Source organism: Capra hircus, chromosome 8, assembly GCF_001704415.2.
Source record: "Capra hircus breed San Clemente chromosome 8, ASM170441v1, whole genome shotgun sequence".
NCBI classification, from domain to species: domain Eukaryota; kingdom Metazoa; phylum Chordata; class Mammalia; order Artiodactyla; family Bovidae; genus Capra; species Capra hircus.
This window is the reverse complement of record NC_030815.1, coordinates 38728579-38741903: the sequence shown is the minus strand read 5'-3', so window position 1 is coordinate 38741903 and position 13325 is coordinate 38728579. Positions and strand designations below refer to the sequence as shown.

At 40.8% G+C, this 13325-nt stretch overlaps 1 protein-coding gene across 1 annotated transcript in view; it reads right to left on the bottom strand.

Annotated features, from left to right (window-relative positions):
- The window catches only part of ERMP1 (endoplasmic reticulum metallopeptidase 1), a 62183-nt gene that overhangs the window by 32262 nt on the left and 16596 nt on the right, over positions 1 to 13325 (bottom strand). Inside the window, exon 5 of the mRNA XM_005683759.3 lies at positions 309 to 455. Coding sequence (XP_005683816.2) covers positions 309 to 455 — 147 coding nt within the window. The remainder of the gene's footprint in view (positions 1 to 308; positions 456 to 13325) is intronic.

Genomic DNA, 13325 nt, shown 5'->3' with positions numbered 1-13325 from the left:
AACAATGAAAAAGATCCCTGAAGGATCTATTACCATCTTTTGAGAATGAAGTGCTAAACAGTTCTCCCCTGTTCTTCTGTCACATTGTGGGCCAAGATGACATGTTCTAAAAAAAGGAAGCATTTAAAGTAAATTGGAGTTTAAAAGAAAAGGAGACTATCAGGAACTCTCTTTCAGTGAGTCAGTATATATAGTTCTCACATAAAAATCTGCTCTCAGAAAATGCTGCTTACTCACAAACTTCCAAAAAGTAAGACTTGTTTTTAATTGATCATTGTCACAGAAAAGTCCATAATAATTGACAATACCTGGAATGTTCCCAAAGTCCCTGTAGATCCGGAAGTCAGTATCTGAAGGAATGATTCCACTCTGGAAAACCTCCTGAGCCACCACCGAAGCAAATGGGTGTTTAGCTGCTGAGACATAAGCTTGGACCAACCAAGGATTTTCAGGACCTGAAATGAAACATGACAACAATATGAGGTTAATCTGGAATTTTTTAACATACATAAAATAGTTACTATGGTGATCTGGGGAGATAGGTCAAGAGTTTCGTTTTTTTAATCCTCTTTTCTATATTTTCCAACATTTCTTTGATAAACGTATATGATTCTTTTAAATGAAAAATAATCTTGTGGGAAACAAAATTGCTTTTAATAATAAGATAACAGCAATGTAAAAATTTTAAGTTTAAAAATAAAAAACCACTCACAAGACCATCATCCGAAGATAACTATTATCATTTTTATGTCTTCAACTTATGTATGACTTATAAACGTATGTGTGTACACAGATGTACTGATAGGGTATGTATAATCTTTACATTTCTCTTTCACTCAGATATGCAGATGACACCACCCTTATGGCAGAAAGTGAAGAGGAGCTAAAAAGCCTCTTGATGAAAGTGAAAGAGGAGAGTGAAAAAGTTGGCTTAAAGCTCAACATTCAGAAAACGAAGGTCATGGCATCTGGTCCCGTCACTTCATGGGAAATAGATGAGGAAACAGTGGAAACAGTGTCAGACTTTATTTTTCGGGGCTCCAAAATCACTGCAGATGGTGACTGCAGCCATGAAATTAAAAGATGCTTACTCCTTGGAAGAAAAGTTATGACCAACCTAGATAGCATATTCAAAAGCAGAGACATTACTTTGCCGTCTAGTCAAGGCTATGGTTTTCCCAGTGGTCATGTATGGATGTGAGAGTTGGACTGTGAAGAAGGCTGAGCGCTGAAGAATTGATGCTTTTGAACTGTGGTGCTGGAGAAGACTCTTGAGAGTCCCTTGGACTGCAAGGAGATCCAACCAGTCCATTCTGAAGGAGATCAACCCTGGGATTTCTTTGGAAGGAATGATGCTAAAGCTGAAGCTCCAGTACTTTGGCCACCTCATGTGAAGAGTTGACTCATTGGAAAGACTCTGATGCTGGGGGGGATTGGGGGCAGGAGGAGAAGGGGACGACAGAGGATGAGATGGCTGGATGGCATCACGGACTCGATGGATGTTGAGTCTGAGTGAACTCCGGGAGATGGTGATGGACAGGGAGGCCTGGCGTGCTGCAATTCATGGGGTCGCAAAGAGTCGGACACGACTGAGCAACTGAACTGAACTGAACTAACACTGTACTAAACATATTCCTATGTTGCTAGTTATTACAATGATAATTTAAAATATCACAATGATCATGGTCCGGTGGTTAAGAATCCACCTTTCAATGCAGGAGATGCAGGTTCCATGATCAGGAACTGAGCTCCCACATGCTGCAGGGCAACTTAGCCCGCACACGACAACTAGAGAGCCTGCACGTTGCAGTGAAAAGATGCTGCCTGTCACAACTAAGACCCAAAGCAGCCAAATAATTTTTAAATGATCATTTTAATAACTGCATAATTACTGAATATATCATAAAGTTCCTTATTATTACACATAACATTTATCATTATTAATAATTCCACATTAACATCTCCATGCATACACAGTTTTCAAATATAGGAGTTTTTTCTTTCGGAAAGCAAGATAAATTATATTACTGTCCCCAATTATTCACTCTTCCCTCTCACATAACTTACAGTGCCTCCTGTGGAAGCAGCACATACATGAATTGCTTCAGCCAACTGACTGTGAATGGGAGACACACGGACCCTGAAGAGCCATCACATGGTCCACCTCTCCCGTTAACTTTGGCCCTGAGATCGCTATGTCCCTGATGGGGCTTCTTCAGCCTGGATCCCAGGATGAATAAGACACATGGAACATCATAACCATGGGACGTAGCTGCAGTTACCCAGGAACCAGAATGTAACATGAGCAACAAATAAACCTTTGCTGTTGTAATCCACTGAGATTCAGGGGTTGCATATTACAACTAAATTTAGCAAAAGTTATCTGATGTTGACAGATCAAGTAACTCCGTTTCAGAGAATCCAAGAATATTAACATTTTTATAACTTTATAACCAGATAATCATTTGCTTTCCTACAGAAAAAAAAAAAAACCATAAATGGTGAAGGATAGAAGGGGTGAAGGAACACTACAGAATCAGATACCTAGGTGACCCAGATACTGGAGTTACCAGGCATGAATTTTAAAATAAATATTAATTATTCAAAAACACAGATGATAGCAAGGGTATCACTAGACAAGTACACACTATTAACAAAGAGAGAGTGTGTCAAATAGAAACCCTAGAACTGAAAATAATAACTGCTGTTAAGAATTTTCATACATATACAGCTTAATACAAAGGTAAAAACAGCAGAAGAAAAATCATAGATCTGGAGAATTAAAGCACAAAAGGAAACAGGGATAGAAAACTCAAAAATGCTTATAAGACATATGGGATAGAGTGAAAAGGTCTAACATGAGTAACTGGAATCCCAGAGGAAAGGGAGGATGGGAATCAAAGCAATGTTTAAAAGAAGTTAAGGCAAATAATTTCTGAAAACTTACAGGAAACACCACCAAGCTGTGAAATCAAAAGGCCCTAGAAAGTCCAAATAAGATACACATAAAGAAAAACATACTCAGCATCAAGCTCTTTGCTTTTGAATACCATTATCCACTAAAACAACCAGTTCTCCCTAGAAATATGCCCAATTCCAAATCTGAGGCTAGGAAAATACTCAAAAGTGGAACCATCTTGTGCCAGAAAGGAAGTGCTCAAACACATCAGAGATGTGTCAAAAGGACAGGCACCAGCTGAAGGGGCTGCCACTGGCCTGAATGGGATCAAGTCATGCATTAAAATGGTTACAACAGAATATAAAATCCCTAAAATAAAACACATGAAAAACACTGAAATAAACACACACACATAAGGGAGAAGCCTTACAAGGAGCTGAGAGAAGAAGAGAAGTGAAAGGCAAAGAAGAAAAGGAAAGATACACCCAACTGAATGCAGAGTTCCAGAGAATAGCAAGGAGAACTGAGAAAGCCTTCTTAAGTGAACAGTGCAAAGAAATAGAGGAAAACAACAGAATGGGGAAGACTACAGATCCCATCAAGAAAACTGGAGATGCCAAGGGACCGTTTCATGCAAAGATGGGCATGATAAAGAACAGAAATGGCAAGGACCTAATAGAAGCAGAGGATGTGGCAAGAATAAACAGAAGAACTACGCGAAAAGAGTCTTAATGACACAGATAAACACAGTGGTATGGTCACTCACCTAGAGCCAGACATCCTGGACTACGAAGTCAAGCGGGCCTTAGAAAGCATTACTACAAATAAAGCTACTGGAGGTGGTGGAATTCCAACTGAGCTAATTAAAATCCTAAAAGATGATGCTCTTAAAGTGCTGCACTCAACAAGTTAGTAAATTTGGAAAACAGCAGTGGCCACAGGACTGGAAAAGGTCAGTTTTCATTCCAGTTCCAAGAAGAGCAAAGCCAAAGAATGTTCAAACTACGACACAACTGCACTCATTTCACATGCTAGCAAAGTAATGCTCAAAATCCTTCAAGCTGGGTTTCAACAGTACATGAACTGAGAACTTCTAGATGTACAAGCTGGATTTAGAAAAGGTTGAGGAGCCAGAGATCAAATTGCAACATCCGTCGGATCATAGAAAAGGCAAGAGAATACGAAAAGACATCTACTTCATTCACTACGCCAAAGCCTTTGACTGTGTGGATCACAACAAACTGTGGAAAAATTCTTCAAGAGATGGGAATACCAGAACACGTTACCTGTCACCTGTGAAACCTGTATGAAGGACAAGAAGCAACAATTAGAACTGGACATGGAACAATGGACTGGTTCAAACTTAAGAACAGAGTATGTCAAAGCTATATGTTGTCACCCTGTTTATTTAACTTATATGTAGAGAATATGAGAAATGGTGGGCTGGAATCACAAGCTGGAATGAAGACTTCTGGGAGAAATATTAACCACCTCAGATATGCAGAAGATACCACTCTAATGGCAGAAAACAAAGAGAAACTAAAGAGCCTCTTAATGAGGATGAAAAAGGAGAGTGAAAAAGCTGGCTTCAAACTAAACATTCAAACAGCAAAGATGATGGCATCTGGTCCTATCACTTCATGGCAAATAGATGGGGGACAAAGTGAAAACAGTGGCAGATTTTATTTTCTTGGGATCCAAAATCAGTGTGGACAGTGACTGCAGCCAGGAAATTAAAAAGACGCTTGCTCCTTGGAAGAAGAGCCGTGACAAACCCAGACAGTGTATTAAAAAGGGACATCACTTTGCCAACAAAAGTCCGTAAAGTCAAAGCTATGCTCTTCCCAGTACTAACATATGATGTGAAAGTTGGGCCATAAAGAAGGCTGAGCACCGAAGAATTGATACATTCAATTGTGGAGCTGGAGAAGACTCTGAATTCAGAGTCCCTTGGACAGCATGGAGATCAAACCAATCAATCCTAAAGGAAATCAACCCTGAATATTCACTAGAAGGACTGATGCTGAAGCTGAAGCTCCAATACTCTGGCCACCTGATGCGAAGAGCTGACTCACTGAAAAAGACTCTAATGTTGTAAAGATTGAAGGCAGGAGGAGAAGGGGAAGACAGAGGATGAGATGGTTAGATGGCATCACTGACTCGATGGACATCTCGACGGTCATGAGTTTGAGCAAGTTCTGGGAGTTGGTGACAGACAGGGAAGCCTGGCGTGCTGCAGTCCATGAGGTCGCAAACAGTTGGACACGACTGAGCGACTGAACTGGACTGGACTGTAGCCACTCAATTGCTAATAAATTATTATTTGCTGTTTATTTTTAATGTATTTTAGACTATGGAGATGATGTTAGACAAAAAGCAAATTTGAGCAATTTTCTTATTCGACTTTAAATGGGTCATAAAGCAGCACAGACAACTTACAACATCAACAAAGCATCTGGCTCGGGAACTGCTAACGAGCGTACAGTACAGTGGTGGTGCAAGAAGTTTGGCAAAGGAGATGAGAGCCTTGAAAGTAAGAAGCATGGTGGCTGGCCATCAGAAGTTGACAACAACCATCTGAGAAGATCATTGAAAATCCTCTTATAACTACACAAGAAGTTGCCCAAGAACTCAATGTCAACCATTCTACAGTCATTTGGCATTTGAAGCAAATTGGAAAGGTGAAAAAGGTCAGTAATTGGGTGCCTCATGAGTTGACTGCATCTATTTCTGCTCTGTTGACTATGCCAAAGCCTTTGACTGTGTGGATCACAACAAATTGTGGATAATTCTTAAAGAGATGGGAATACCAGATCACCTCACCTGCCTCCTGAGGAATCTGTGTGCAGGTCAGGAAGCAACAGTTAGAACTGGACATGGAACAACAGACTGGTTCCAAACAGGGAAAGGAGTACGTCAAGGTTGTATATTGTCACCCTGCTTATTTAACTTATATACAGACTACATCATGAGAAACACTGGGCTGGATGAAGCACAATCTGGAATCAAGATTGCCAGGAGAAATATCAATATCCTCAGATATGCAGATGACACCACCCTTATGGGAGAAAGTGAAGAAGAAATAAAGAGCCTCTTGATGAAAGTGAAGAGGAGAGTGAAAAAGCTTAAAGTGTTGGCTTAAAGCTCAAAACTCAGAAAACTAAGATCATGGCATCTGCTCCCATCACTTCATGGCAAATAGATGGGAAAATGATGGAAACAGTGAGAGGGTTTATTTTGGGGGGGCTCCAAAATCACTGCAGATGGTGACTGCAGCCATGAAATTAAAAGACACTTGCTCCCTGGAAGAAAAGTTATGACCAACCTAGAAGGCATATTAAAAAGCAGAGACATTACTTTGCCAACAAAGGTCCATCTAGTCAAAGCTATGGTTTTTCCAATAGTCATGTATGTATGTTGGACTATAAAGACAGCTGAGCACTGAAGAATTGATGCTTTTGAACTGTGGTGTTGGTGAAGACTCTTGAGAGTCCCTTGGACTTCAAGGAGATCCAACCAGTCCATCCAAAAGGAAATCAATCCTGAATATTCATTGGAAGAACTGATGGTAGGCTGACACTCCAATACTTTGGGCTACCTGATGCAAATAACTGACTCATTGGAAAAGACCCTGATGTTGGGAAAGACTGAAGGCAGGAAAAGAAGGGTATGAAAAAGGATGAGATGGTTGGATGGCATCACAGACTCAGTGGACATGAGTCTGAGTAAACTCTGGAAGTTGGCTCTGGACAGGGAGGCCTGGCGTACTGCAGTCCTTGGGGTCGCAAATAGTAGGACATGACAGAGACTGAGCGAACTGAGTTGACTGCAAATCAGAAACGTCATTTTGAAATGTTGTCTTCTCTTATTCTGTACAACAGCAATGAACAATTTCACAATCAGATTGTGACATGCAGCAAAAAGTGGATTTTATACTACCAGAGACAACCAGCTCAGTTGCTGTACCAAAACGAAGCTCTGAAGCACATCCTAAAGCCAAAGTTGCACCAAAAATAGGTCATGGTCACTGTTTGGTGGTCTGCTGCCTCTCTGATCCACTACAGTTCTGAATCCTAGCAAAACCGTTACATCCGAGAAGTATGCTCAGCAAATTGATGAGATACACCAAAAACTGCAATGTCTGCAGCTGGCACTGTTCAACAGAACAGGCCCAATTCTTCTCCACCACATTAGCTGTCAACTCATTGCACAACCAACACTTCTAAAGTTGAACAAATTGGGTTACGAACTTTTGCCTCATTTGCCATATTCACCTGACCTTTTGAGAACCCCATGAACAGTATGGAAAGGCAAAATGATAGGATACTGAAAGAGGAACTCCCCAGGTCAGTAGGTGCCCAGTATGCTACTGGAGATCAGTGGAGAGATAACTCCAGAAAGAATAAGGGATGGAGCCAAAGCGAAAACAATACCAAGCTGTGGATGTGACTGGTGATAGAAGCAAGGTCCAATGCTGTAAAGAGCAATATTGCATAGGAACCCAGAATGTCACGTCCATGAATCAAGGCAAATTGGAAGTGGTCAAACAAGAGATGGCAGGGGTGAACGTCGACATTCTAGGAATCAGCGAACTAAAATGGACTGGAATGGGTGAATTTAACTCAGATGACCATTATATCTACTACTGCGGGCAGGAATCCCTCAGAAGAAATGGAGTGGCCATCACGGTCAACAGAAGAGTCCAAAATGCAGTACTTGGATGCAATCTCAAAAACAACAGAATGATCTCTCTTCGTTTCCAAGGCAAACCATTCAATATCACAGTAATCCAAGTCTATGCCCCAACCAGTAACGCTGAAGAAGCTGAAGTTGAATGGTTCTATAAAGACCTACAAGACCTTTTAGAACTAACACCCAAAAAAGATGTCCTTTTCATTATAGGGGACTGGAATGCAAAAGTAGGAAGTCAAGAAACACCTGGAGCAACAGGCAAATTTGGCCTTGGAATGCAGAATGAAGCAGGGCAAAGACTAATAGAGTTTTGCCACGAAAATGCATTGGTCATAGCAAACACCCTCTTCCAACAACACAAGAGAAGACTCTACACATGGACATCACCAAATGGTCAACACCAAAATCATACTGATTATATTCTTTGCAGCCAAGATGGAGAAGCTCTATACAGTCAATAAAAACAAGACCAGGAGCTGACTGTGGCTCAGATCATGAACTCCTTATTACCAAATTCAGACTGAAATTGAAGAAAGTAGGGAAAACCGCTAGACCGTTCAGGTATGACCTAAATCAAATCCCTTATGATTATACAGTGGAAGTGAGAAATAGATTTAAGGGCCTAGATCTGATAGATAGAGTGCCTAATGAACTATGGAAGGAGGTTCGTGACTTTGTACAGGAGACAGGGATCAACACCATCCCCATGGAAAAGAAATGCAAAAAAGCAAAATGGATGTCTGGGGAGGCCTTACAAATAGCTGTGAAAAGAAGAGAAGCAAAAAGCAAAGGAGAAAAGGAAAGATATAAGCATCTGAATGCAGAGTTCCAAAGAATAGCAAGGAGAGATAACAAAGCCTTCCTCAGGGATCAGTGCAAAGAAAGAGAGGAAAACAACAGAATGAGAAAGACAAGAGATCTCTTCAAGAAAATTAGAGATACCAAGGGAACATTTCATGCAAAGATGGGCTCGATACAGGACAAAAATGGTATGGACCTAACAGAAGCAGAAGATATTAAGAAGAGGTGGCAAGAATACACAGAACTGTACAAAAAAGATCTTCACGACCCAGATAATCAAGATGGTGTGATCACTCATCTAGAGCCAGACATCTTGGAATGTGAAGTCAAGTGGGCCTTAGAAAGCATCACTACAAACAAAGCTAGTGGAGGTGATGGAATTCCAGTTGAGCTGCTTCAAATCCTGAAAGATGATGCTGTGAAAGTGCTGCACTCAATATGCCAACAAATTTGGAAAACTCAGCAGTGGCCACAGGACTGGAAGCGGTCAGTTTTCATTCCAGTTCCAAAGAAAGGCAATGCAAAAGAATGCTCAAACTACCGCACAATTGCACTCATCTCACACGCTAGTAAAGTAATGCTCAAAAATTCTCCAAGCCAGGCTTCAGCAATACATGAACCGTGAACTCCCTAATGTTCAAGCTGGCTTTAGAAAAGGCAGAGGAACCAGACATCAAATTGCCAACATCTGCTGGATCATGGAAAAAGCAAGAGAGTTCCAGAAAAACATCTATTTCTGCTTTATTGACTATGCCAAAGCCTTTGACTGTGTGGATCACAATAAACTGTGGAAAATTCTGAAAGAGATGGGAATATCAGACCACCTAACCTGCCTCTTGAGAAATCTGTATTCAGGTCAGGAAGCAACAGTTAGAACTGGACATGGAACAACAGACTGGTTCCAAATAGGAAAAGGAGTGCGTCAAGGCTGTATATTGTCACTCTGCTTATTTAACTTATATGCAGAGTACATCGTGAGAAACGCTGGACTGGAAGAAACACAAGCTGGAATCAAGACTGCTGGGAGAAATATCAATAACCTCAGATAAGCAGATGACACCACCCTTATGGCAGAAAGTGAAGAGGAACTAAAAAACCTCTTGATGAAAGTGAAAGAGGAGAGCGAAAAAGTTGGCTTAAAGCTCAACATTCAGAAAACGAAGATCATGGCATCCGGTCCCATTACTTCATGGGAAATAGATGGGGAAACAGTGGAAACAGTGTCAGACTTTTTTCGTGGGGGCTCCAAAATCACTGCAGATGGTGACTGCAGCCATAAAATTAAAAGACGCTTACTCCTTGGAAGAAAAGTTATGACCAACCTAGATAGCATATTCAAAAGCAGAGACATTACTTTGCCGACTAGGGTCCGTCTAGTCAAGGCTGTGGTTTTCCCAGTGGTCATGTATGGATGTGAGAGTTAGACTGTGAAGAAGGCTGAGCACTGAAGAATTGATGCTTTTGAACTGTGGTGTTGGAGAAGACTCTTGAGAGTCCCTTGGACTGCAAGGAGATCCAACCAGTCCATTCTGAAGGAGATCAACCCTGGGATTTCTTTGGAAGGAATGATGCTAAAGCTGAAGCTCCAGTACTTTGGCCACCTCATGCGAAGAGTTGACTCACTGGAAAAGACTCTGATGCTGGGAGGGATTGGGGGCAGGAGGAGAAGGGGATGACCCAGGATGAGATGGCTGGATGGCATAACTGACTCGATGGACGTGAGTCTGAGCGAACTCCAGGAGTTGGTGATGGACAGGGAGGCCTGGCGTGCTGCGATTCATGGGGTCGCAAAGAGTCGGACACGACTGAGCGACTGAACTGAACTGAACCACTTCTTCAAGCATCTCAACAACTTTTCGCAGCGAAAATGATTCCACAAACAGGAGTACACAGAAAATGCTTTCCAAGAGTTTGTTGAATTCAAAAGAGCAGATTTTTATGCTATAGGAATAAACTTATTTCCTTGTTGGCAAAAACGTACTGCAATGGTTCCTATTTTTATTTCCTGTTGGCAAAAATGTATTGACTGTGATGGTTCCTGTTTTATTAATAAAGATGTGTTTTAGCCTAATTATACTGATTTAAAATTCAGGGTCTGAAACCACAGTTACCTCTGTACCAATCTAGTATTTGAGAAAGGGCAGGTGGAAAACTTCTGGGAGCATGTGGCCAGAGTCTATCCTCTTTGACATATTGAAGTTAGATGTGTATTGACTTTATAATAATTAAGTTCACACATATTTTTTACTTGTGTGTTATGTAATGATTGTGATATATCAAAATATCTCTGCTGTTTGATCCTGAATTGGAACTCAGATTAAAAACAGCTAAAATGTTATCAGAACAATAGAAATCTGAATATGCAGTTTATTCACTGACAGTTTTATATTCATATCATATTTCTGAATATAATAATGTAGTTATTGAAGGAACATAAACCTTGTTCTTTATATCCTGAGGTGATTACATTGAGATTTTCAACTGAGATGGTAATGTGATGAACTACACAGAGTGCCTTTCAAATATTAAACCGTCTTCATATACCATTAGTAAAAATTCAGGATATATGATCATTCCACAAAACCAGATGTATTTCTATACAGCAATGAGCTACCAGAAAAAGAAATTTAGAGAACAATCCCATTTCCAATTGTATTAAAAAGAATAAAATACCAAGGAACAAATTAACCAAGGAGGTGAAAGACACATACACTGAAAACTTTAAGACACTGATAAGAGAAACTGAAGATAACACAAATAAATGGAAGAAATTGTGTGCTCATAAATTAACTAAATGCAGAGTTCCAGAGAACAGCAAAAAGAGACAAGAAGGCCTTCTTCAATGAATACAAAGAAATAGAGGAAAACAACAGTAAGGGTAAGACTAGAGACCTCATCAAGAAAATTGGAAATATCAAAGTAACATTTCTTCCAAAGATGGACACAATAAAGGATAGAAACTGTAAAGACCTAATAGAAGCAGAAGAGATTGAAAATATCTGGAAAGAATACACAGAACTGTACAAAAAGATCTTAATGACCCAGATCACCTCATTGTTGTAGTCTGTCATTCAGAGCCAGACATTCTGGAGTGTAAAGTCAAGTGGGACGTAGGAAGCACTACTGTCAATAAAACTTGGAGGAGATGGAATTCCAGCAGAGCTATTTAAAATCCTAAAAGATGATGCTATTAAAGTGCTGCACTCAATATGTCATCAAATTTGGAAAACCCAGCAGTGTCCACAGGACTAGAAAAGGTCAATCCTCATCCCAATTCCCAAGAAGAGCAGCACTAAAGAATGTTCAAACCACTGGACAACTGCACTCATCTCCCAAGCAAGTAAGGTTATGCTCAAAATCCTCCATGATAAGGTTCAGCATTACATGAAGCGAGAACTTCCAGATGTTCAAGCTGGGTTTAGAAAAGGCATAGGAACCAGAGATAGAATTGCCAATATTTGATGGATCATAGAGAAAGCAAGGGAATTCCATAAAAACATCTACTTCTGCTTTACTGACTATGCTAAAGCCTTTGACTGTATGGATCATAACAAACTGAAAAATTCTTAAAGAGACAAGAATACCAGACCATCTTACCTGTTTCCTGAGAAACCTGTATGCAGATCAAGAAGCAATAGTTAGAACCTTATACGGAACAATGGACTGGTTCAGGATTGAGAACGAGTATGTCAAGGCTGTTTATTGTCACCCTATTTAAGTTATATGCAGAGCACATCATGCAAAATGCCAGGCTGGATGAGTTACAAGCTGGAATCAAGACGGGCAAGAGAAATATCAACAACCTCAGATATGTAGATGATACCACTCTAATGGCACAAAGCAAAGAGAAAGTAAAGAGTCTCTTAACGAGGGTGAACGAGGAGAGTGAAAAAGCTGACTTAAAACTCTATTTAAAACTAAGATCACGGCATCTGCTCCCATCAGTTCAGTTCAGTTCAGTCGCTCAGTCGTGTCCGACTCTTTGCGACCCCATGAATCGCAGCACGCCGGGCCTCCCTGTCCATCACCAACTCCCGGAGTTCACACAGACTCACGTCCATCGAGTCTGTGATGCCATCCAGCCATCTCATCCTCAGTCATCCTCTTCTCCTCCTGCCCCCAATCCATCCCAGCATCAGAGTCTTTTCCAATGAGTCAACTCTTCGCATGAGGTGGCCAAAGTACTGGAGTTTCAGCTTTAGCATCATTCCTTCCAAAGAAATCCCAGGGTTGGTTTCCTTCAGAATGGACTGGTTGGATCTCCTTGCAGTCCAAGGGACTCTCAAGAGTCTCCAACACCACAGTTCAAAAGCATCAATTCTTCAGTGCTCAGCCTTCTTCACAGTCTAACTCTCACATCCATACATTACCACTGGGAAAACCACAGCCTTGACTAGACGGACCCTAGTCGGCAAAGTAATGTCTCTGCTTTTGAATATGCTATCTAGGTTGGTCATAACTTTTCTTCCAAGGAGTAAGCGTCTTTTAATTTCATAACTGCAATCACCATCTGCAGTGATTTTGGAGCCCAAAAAACTACAGTCTGACACTGTTTCCACTGTTTCCCCATCTATTTCCCATGAAGTGATGGGACCAGATGCCATGATCTTTGTTTTCTGAATGTTGAGCTTTAAGCCAACTTTTTCACTCTCCACTTTCACTTTCATCAAGAGGCTTTTTAGCTCCTCTTCACTTTCTGCCATAAGGGTGGTGTCATCTGCTTATCTGAAGTTATTGATATTTCTCCTGGCAATCTTTGATTCCAGCTTGTGTTTCTTTCAGCCCAGCATTTCTCATGATGTACTCTGCATATAAGTTAAATAAGCAGGGTGACAATATACAGCCTTGACGCACTCCTTTTCCTATTTGGAACCAGTCTGTTGTTCCATGTTCAGTTCTAACTGTTGCTTCCTGACCTGCATACAGATTTCTC